This window comes from Entamoeba nuttalli (assembly GCF_000257125.1).
Source record: "Entamoeba nuttalli P19 unplaced genomic scaffold asmbl_3352, whole genome shotgun sequence".
NCBI classification, from domain to species: domain Eukaryota; phylum Evosea; order Mastigamoebida; family Endamoebidae; genus Entamoeba; species Entamoeba nuttalli.
In genome coordinates, this window is record NW_008576017.1 from 1 (window position 1) to 8,571 (window position 8,571).

Below are 8,571 nucleotides of genomic sequence, written 5' to 3' on the forward strand. Positions count from 1 at the left end.
TATCTAATTGAATAATTTAACTTTTTATTAAAATATTTTAATTTTTATAAGAATAAAAACTAATAAAAAGCTTCTGCGAATCAATAAACGTAACAACCAAAGAAAGAATAAAGATTTGAAGAGCAAACAAAATAAAATCTAAGAAACGATGAATAAAAAAAGATTTGTTGTATCAAAAAAAGAAAAAAAAAACGAATTGAATAAAAATTAAAAAAAAAAGAACTAAAATACTTTAAATTAAAATAATTCGATGCAATCTTCCCAAGATGCAGTAAAAATTGTTGTTATTGGAGATCAAAGTGTTGGTAAGACTTGTGTCTCAGGAAGGCTGGTTGATGGTTCATTTAAACCAGATGAAAAATCAACAATTGGTGCATCATTTGTAACAACATATCTTCCTATTGATGGGAATAATGTAAAAATTGTAATTTGGGATACAGCTGGACAAGAAAAGTATCGTTCAATGGTAGGAATGTATTACCGGGGTGCTACAGTAGCATTAATTTGCTATGATATTACATCAAGATCATCATTTGAATCACTTGAAGGATGGTATACTGATTTAATGAAAGTAGCATCAAGTGATATTTCTGTTGCAATTGTGGGTAATAAAATTGATCTTGAAGCAACTCGAGAAGTTCAAACATCAGATGGTCAATCATTTGCAGACCAACACAATGCTTTATTTTTTGAAGTTTCAGCAAAAACAGGACAGAGTTTGTTATTTTTTTTTTGTTATTATTAAGATTTTTTATAATATTTATTCATTGGTAAGACGTAACAGAACTATTTGTTGAAGCAACAAAACGTTCAAAAATTCCAACAGTCTCAAATAATGAAATGTCACAAGATAATGTGAATGTTTCAAATCCAGTAAATCCACAACCTTCAAAAAGAAGATTTTGTTCGATTTTTTAAATTCAATTCTTTCCTTCTTTTATTTTCTATTTTTTACAAAAAAATATATTTTCTTTTATAACAACTTCTTCAATTTATCAACTAAAAAGTGAAATTAGAATAATGAGCATCCTTTCTTACCTCCTTTTTCTTTCTTTCCAGTTGGCTCTTTAGCAGCTTTAGCAAGAACAGCTCTGACAGCTTCTTCAAAAACAAGTTTAAGATTGGCTTGTGTTAAAGCAGAACATTCAATATATTTAACAGCACCAATTTTCTTTGCTAATTCATCTCCTTGAGGAGGTTGAATTGGGACAATATTCTTTTCAGCTAAACGTTTAACTTGTTCTGGATCATCTCTAATATCAATTTTAGTTCCAACAAGAATAATTGGTACATTTGGACAGTGTTGATCAATTTCTGGTTTCCATTTACCTTCAACATTTTCATATGAAGCTGGAGCAATAACAGAGAAACAAACAAGGAATACATCAGTTGATGGATATGATAATGGTCTTAATCTATCATAATCTTCTTGTCCAGCAGTATCCCATAATCCAAGATTAATTTTAACATCATCAACAACCAATGATGAATTATAATTTTCAAAGACTGTTGGAATATATTCATTTGGGAAAGCATTTGTTGTATATGAAATTAACATACAAGTTTTACCGACGGCACCATCACCGACGATAACAAGTTTCACTGGTCTCATAGTCATGTTTTTTTTTATTTATTTTTTAAGTTCCTTTTTTTTCTTTTTAAGGGTTTGATCTAGATCTTATTTCTTCTTATTTTAGCATTAAATTAATTTGCTTTTTCCCGTTTTCTCGTTGTTTTAATTTTTTTTTTTCTTCCATAGCTTTTTTATTATATTGTTATTATTTTAAACACTTTTTGAATTTTCTTAAATTAGATTCATCTTTTTTTTATCTCACTTTTTTGGTTACCACGTATTTTTATTTCTCTTGGTTTTATTTTTATTTGGTTTTTTTTTGTTCAAATCTATTAAAAACCTTCGATTCTCCTCATCTTTTTTGTATGTGCATTTATACTGTTGTTTATTTTTTGGTTGAAAACTGAATTTAACCAACTGACTTTAATAATAAATCCACTTGTTAAAATGGATAATTGGTAAAAGAGTGAAAATTAACTTTAGTAATAATACATTCATTCCATCCTTAAATATCACTTTTTCTTCGCTAAAAAATGTTATTTATCACACAAATAAATAAACCTAAAAATTTATGTAAAATTAAAAAAAGAAGAAAAAAACTTAAAAAGAACTTAAAAAAAAACAACTAAAGAAACTTAATGGAGGGAAATAGAAAGTTGTTTCTTGGACGTTTTCCATCGGAAATGAGAGAGTCTGATGTAAGAGAAATGTTTAGTAAATACACAAAGATTGAGCGTATTGATATTAAAACTGGATTTTGTTTTGTTGTATGTTTTTGTGTTATAAAAAAATAAAAAAAAATAACAAGTAGGTTTGTGAAACAGAAGAAGATGCAAAAAAAATAATCGATTTATCTCAAACAACTCCTTTTATGTTCCGTGATAAAAAAATTAATATTGAACTTAGCAAACAGAATAATTCAAATAAAGAATGTTATATTTGTCATCAACAAGGACATATTGCTCGTAATTGTCCGAAGTTTGTGATTTTATTTTTAAGTAATAATGAAAAGAAAATTACTTAGTTTTAGGCAATCAGGAAGAAGGTATGAACGAAATAGGCCTAGAAGAAGACGTTCGAGAAGTAGATCGCCAAGTAGTAGAAATCGAAGTAGGTCACCAAATAGTAGAAGTAGATCACCAAATAGTAGAAGTAGATCACCAAACAGCAGAAGCAGATCACCAAATAGTAGAAGTAGGTCACCAAGTAGTAGGAATCGAAGTAGATCACCAAATAGTAGAAGCAGATCACCTTCAAGAAGAAGATATCGTAAAAGTACTAGTTATAAAAGAAGATATTCATCAAGAAGTAGATCAAGAAGTAGTTCTAGAAGACGTTCATATAGTAGGTCAAGAAGTAATTCAAGAAGTTATTCTCAAAGAAGTCAACATAATGACTAATACCCAAGAAACTAAATCGTTCATTTATTACTCTTTCAAAGACCAATTTTTATTATATTTTAATAATAAAATAATTAAAAAGGAATAGTAAAATAAACAAAACCTAAAAAAAAGAAAAGAAGTAAAAAAAGAAAAAACAAAACGAAGAAAGAAAAATAGGGCAGAACTTGAAAAAAATAAAGAAAGAAGTAGAAAATGAGTGAGAAAGTCAGAATGTTAAATGTCCCAAGAAGAAAGACTGATGAGTTCTACCGTTATAAAATGCCAGATTTAATTCATAAAATTGAAGGTAAAGGAAATGGTATTAAAACAGTTATTGTTAATTGTGAGGATATTGCAAATGCGTTGGATAGACCAGCATCATATTTGTGTAGATATTTTGGTATTTCACTTGCAGCAGCTACTAATACTGATTCAGGAAAATATATTATTAATGGTAAACATGAATATAAAGATCTTATGAATGTATTAGATAAATTCATTGATAAATTTGTTTTATGTAAGAAATGTGAAAATCCAGAAACTGTTATGATTGTTAAAAATAAAACACTTACATTACATTGTAAAGCTTGTGGTGAAGCAACTGTTGTTCCTAAGAATGAAAAATTATTGAAATTTATATTTATTCATCCTCCAAAACATGAGAAAGAAGAAGAAGAAGACGATGAACAAACTAATGAAGGTGTTGTTGAAACTAAAGAAAATCCATTTGATAAAAGAACAGTTAAAATCACATTAAAACTTAAAAATGGAGAAAAAGAAGAACTTAGCATTGTTGGTAAAGATTTCGATTTAAAGAAAATTATTAATGAAGGACATCCAGGAAATAGACTTAATGCTCTTATTGGAGGATATAAGCATTGTTATAATTTGAGTACAAAGACATTAATTCGAGAGATGTTTGAAATTATTTTTGATGCAAATATGTTTGATAACTTTGCTGAACAAATTGATTTCTTTGATTTGTTCTTAGGAGATGAATTAAATCCTCAAGGAATGATTTCATTCTTAGAAGAATTCAACGTTGCATGTGCAAAATATAAATTGTATAATGACCCTCGTTTACTTAATATTTTGTTATACTTATATAATAATGGTTATGTGATCAAATCTGCTATGAAAGAATGGTATGATGGTGGTGCTGTCCAAATGTCTCCAATGAAACAAAAAGCTAAAGAGTTCATCGAATGGTTAAATGACCAAGAAGAGGAGGAGGAAGAAGAGGAAGAAGATGATGAATAACTAGTTTGAATGTTATGTTGGCATTATTACAAATGACTTTTTTACCTACAATTTTCTTTTTTTCTAGTTTGGAAGTAATAAAAAAAGTGAAGATAAAGAAGAAAAGGGGGAATTGACATAGCTTGAAGAAGAAACTAAACAAGAAATAACTTATTTTACTATTAAGTTATAATAAAAATAAATTATATCAAAAACTTTAAATAACAAAGATTCATTGAAAATATGGCTATACCAACAACACAAAACAATGAAATTTGTTTATTACTTCCTAATTGTAATTTTCCAGCAAGAGGAGCTCTATGTATTGTTGATACATTTAAAGATTTAAAAGAGCTTATTATTGGATTATTTAAACAACCATTAAAACAAATAATTAAATTTATTACACATCCATTCTTATGGTCATTTGTCTTTATGGTCATTTGTGGCTATTGGAATGGTATTTTTCAAGTATTGACACAAAAAAGATTTGAAAAATGGGCAAAAACACATCCTCAAGTGAATGATGAAATAGTTATTGCTGATGTTGCATTTGATATTTTACCACAGATAAATATTATTTTATTACCAGAAATTCTTGCTGCAATTTTTATTGGATTTACTTTACTTAGATTTTTTGTTACTCCTTATCGTTGGGTTATATTAAGAAGATACTTTTTCCTTCAAGGAATTATTTATTTTATTCGTGGGTTATGTGTGTTTACTACTATCCTTCCAGACCCTTCAGGTAGACCATCGACTGTCAACACTTCTAATGTCTTTGTTGAAGGGTTTTTAGTCTTATTAGGAATTCATCGAGTTGAATGTGATATGATGTTTAGTGGTAATGCAGCAAGTATGGTTATTTGTGCATGTCTATGGCACCATTACTCACATAAAGCACCGATTATTGAATTTGATTTATTAGGGGATACACCTAATTCTACTCCATATGGATATCCACTAAGAATGACATTAATTAAATTAATTATGTGGATAATTACTATTGGATGCTTTATATTATATATTGCTAATAGAATGCATTATATTGCTGACGTTTATATTGGATTTGTCTTCTCTTTATTCTTATTTAAATTGTATCATAATTACATCTTATTCTGTTCTACAAGACATAATCTTATTAATTCTTTCTTTAAATGGTTTGAATCAGACGCACCAGATATCCCTGCAGTTGTTAAAGTACCAATGGATGGAATTTCTTCTTCTGATGCAATGGCAAATTAATTTTAGTAGTTTATTTTTCTTGATTTTGTTATGTTCAAATAACAAAAGTTCATAATGATTTTTTTTTTCATTCTATTTTTGTTATAATTATTATTTTGTTATTACTTTCCTACTGTAATAGAACATTCAATATTTTGAGTTATTCATTAACTTATTTCATTTAGAAAATAAGGTTGAATAAGTAGAGTTTATTTATTTCATTTTAATACGTCAGAAATTTCTATTATTATAACTCACCATGGATATATGTTAGAGGAATATGTTAATGGTTTGGTAACAGTTTCTATGAATAGTCAAACATTTGTAGAAGGAGTTTTTGTTATTGTAAAATGAATGAACCATGAATTTTATACGCAAAGAAATATGGTTAATGAAAGTTTCAATAAAAAAGACAAAACACAAAAAACTGAAAAGAAAACTTGTTATGATAAAGTTGTTTTTATACTACTAAATATTTAGTTTTTGAATAACTTCGTAATTATAACAAATGTCTATAAAAGAAGTTGCATAAACGATGTTTACTTATCCATTTTCAATTCAGCTACTAAAAAAATATCTTCAATATGTTATTTTAACTAAAGTGATAGGAGTTTAACTTATTCTATTTACGGTGAATTACAACAGAAAATAATTGGATTTTTATTTCTTTTATATTTAAGTTTATAACATCATAGACCAATTGAAAGGACTTTAAATATACAGGTTCATTTCATGAAGATTTAACAATAAAAAAATATGTTTTATTGTTATTAATAAACATCAATGTTATAAGTTTGTTTTATTCTTGTACATTTAAATTTGTTCCATTATGTTCAATAATAAATTTATCTAGAACGATGATTACTCCAACTCACTTTCCTACTGCAATTAAAAATAATATATTTACTATTTCTACGTATTATTCCATTGGTTCAATTGAAATGGATTGAAAATATATTAATTTTAGAAACCTGAATAAATCTTTTATTTATCTTTGAACAGTTATTATAACATTTAATTCCTTCAGTAACTTTCATTTTATTTTAACACGATTTCTATTTTATAACAATATTCTATTTAATTCATTGTATGAATAATTCTATTTATTAGACTAACCTTTTTTTCTATTATAATTTCAATTAATATAAATGGTGTAATTAATCAAAACCGAAACAAATTAAATATGTTTAACATTATTCTCTTCCGTTAAGTTTGTATTTAATCTTTTATTACTAAAGTTTTGTATCAATTTCAATTTTAATGATGATAAAAACAGTATTGAAAATGTCATTGACATACCATATATAATAAAAGATTTTTATTTTTTTTTTACATAAAAATGGTGGTGGAAATAAATAAGGTCATTTAAATATAGTAGATGTTCTCTAAAGAAAAACTAGATAAAAAATGAATAAATTCTAGTTAAAGAATAATGAATAAATTTAAGAATAAATACAAATAACAAGTTTGGATTAAATACAATTAGTGTAAATACTACAATAACTAAATATGAAGCCACAATGATTTTGAAAAAAGTTTATAAGAAAGTTCTAAAAATAAAGTTTTTGAAATTAAATGAAAACCATTCTGAGGTTTTTAAGAAATAGAACCTTCAATAGAAATTTATTAATGAAGTTTAGTTTATTTAACAAATCAACAAGATATTTAAAATTTTTATCATAACTACCAAGTAGAACCTCCATTAATAACTTTAAATAAATTTTGGTCTGCTACAATGAAACAAGATAATTTATTTCTAAGAGATAATGCCTTATATCTGTTTCTTACAGCACGAGCAGTTCTTCCAGATAATTTTTTGCTAATTTCACTCCATTTACTCCCATGATGATAATATCCTCGAATAATCATTTCATCTTCTTCTGAGCTCCATGGTCTTTTATCTATTCCAGGATCAATATGATTAATAAACCGTTCTCTGCACTGTTTTCGTGATCTTGTTCCTACAAATTTAGCAACCTCAACCCAACTTTTCTCTCCAAACATTTCTACACCACGAAGTAATTTTTGGTCTTCTTCTTTCCTCCAAGCAATACCAGCTTTTCTTTGTTTTTTTACTTTCTCAGATTCATAAGTAATAGAGTAATTAGAAATATCATTATTTTGTTCAATGGTCACGTTCATTTCTATTGATTTGTTTTTTTGTTTTGAGAGATTTAATAGGTCAATCTCTGCAGAGCCAATTCTCAAAAATTTTTTTTATGTCTTGGAACAAGAACATTTTTTTAAAAAATCAATTGTTTTCCATTTTTTATCACTAACACCCACTAAACATCTTTAATATACGGTTTCATGAATGTTTTCACAAAAACTGAAACCTGAATATTCCTATTTTAACCAAAATTTCTTAAAAACTGCATTCTTTTGTCGTTTTGGAAATCATTGAAGACTAACTGAATGAAAAATAAAAGAAAAACTCCTTTGTTAGACATTATAATTGTAATTTAAATAAATACCTTTTTATAAAAATCAACCCCCTTTAAAATTAAAATATTGAATTTTTCATAAATGTTAAAATTATCTTTATTTATTCATTTTCTTTTTTATCTTTTTTTTTAAAATAGCATTATGTCTTTAAATGAAAATTATTATGGAGTAATTGATCAGTTTGTAATATTAAGCGTTATAAACAACCCATAATACATGTATATTAAATAAATAACTAATACTATACATATTTTTCCTTATTGTTCAATCGTAGAAAAACAGTAATAGAAGTGTTTTGATTTAATACAAGTTATGAATAAGACTATTTAAAATTTTAAGAATGTATTGTTTTCTTTTGAATAATTCAACCAACTAAACTTATTACAACAAAAAAATAACATTTAACATAAATATGTTTGTCAAAGTAAATTAAAAACATGACATTACCATTTATAAACATAAATATAAGGATAATATGGCAGTGTATAGCATTACACTTATTTTACTGTCTTTAAGGAGAAAGTAGAAACTGTTATTTTTTGAATTTAACTCAAATGCTAAAATAAATCAGAAAAGATTGTCAAAATATCAACAACAAGTTAATAACGTACTGAATAACAAACTGAACAAACCTTAATAACCACAACTGAACAATTTATTCACTTTCGAAAAATATGGAAAAAAACAGAAAATGGTTATTAATTATAT

General features: G+C 26.1%; 6 protein-coding genes across 6 annotated transcripts; 4 read left to right on the plus strand and 2 right to left on the minus strand.

Annotated features, from left to right (window-relative positions):
- Nucleotides 1–250: 250 nt before the first annotated feature.
- ENU1_064220 (Rab family GTPase) lies at nt 251–918 on the plus strand (the record flags this gene model as incomplete). Its single annotated transcript, XM_008858220.1, has 2 exons — nt 251–716; nt 776–918. The coding sequence occupies 2 exons, from the start codon at nt 251–253 to the stop codon at nt 916–918; spliced, it is 609 nt and encodes a 202-aa protein (XP_008856442.1).
- Nucleotides 919–1,012: 94 nt separating this feature from the next.
- On the minus strand, nt 1,013–1,618 carry ENU1_064230 (Rho family GTPase; the record flags this gene model as incomplete). Its single annotated transcript, XM_008858221.1, has 1 exon — nt 1,013–1,618. The coding sequence occupies one exon, from the start codon at nt 1,616–1,618 to the stop codon at nt 1,013–1,015; it is 606 nt and encodes a 201-aa protein (XP_008856443.1).
- A 638-nt stretch (nt 1,619–2,256) lies between these two features.
- ENU1_064240 (zinc knuckle domain containing protein) lies at nt 2,257–2,973 on the plus strand (the record flags this gene model as incomplete). Its single annotated transcript, XM_008858222.1, has 4 exons — nt 2,257–2,340; nt 2,385–2,551; nt 2,604–2,771; nt 2,820–2,973. 4 exons carry the CDS (start codon nt 2,257–2,259, stop codon nt 2,971–2,973), a joined length of 573 nt encoding a protein of 190 aa, XP_008856444.1.
- A 195-nt stretch (nt 2,974–3,168) lies between these two features.
- ENU1_064250 (eukaryotic translation initiation factor eif-5, putative) lies at nt 3,169–4,215 on the plus strand (the record flags this gene model as incomplete). The annotated part of the gene is made up of 1 exon (XM_008858223.1): nt 3,169–4,215. The coding sequence occupies one exon, from the start codon at nt 3,169–3,171 to the stop codon at nt 4,213–4,215; it is 1,047 nt and encodes a 348-aa protein (XP_008856445.1).
- A 222-nt stretch (nt 4,216–4,437) lies between these two features.
- On the plus strand, nt 4,438–5,439 carry ENU1_064260 (membrane-spanning protein, putative; the record flags this gene model as incomplete). The annotated part of the gene is made up of 1 exon (XM_008858224.1): nt 4,438–5,439. One exon carries the CDS (start codon nt 4,438–4,440, stop codon nt 5,437–5,439), a length of 1,002 nt encoding a protein of 333 aa, XP_008856446.1.
- Nucleotides 5,440–7,101: 1,662 nt separating this feature from the next.
- On the minus strand, nt 7,102–7,560 carry ENU1_064270 (myb family DNA-binding domain containing protein; the record flags this gene model as incomplete). The annotated part of the gene is made up of 1 exon (XM_008858225.1): nt 7,102–7,560. One exon carries the CDS (start codon nt 7,558–7,560, stop codon nt 7,102–7,104), a length of 459 nt encoding a protein of 152 aa, XP_008856447.1.
- Nucleotides 7,561–8,571: the final 1,011 nt, after the last annotated feature.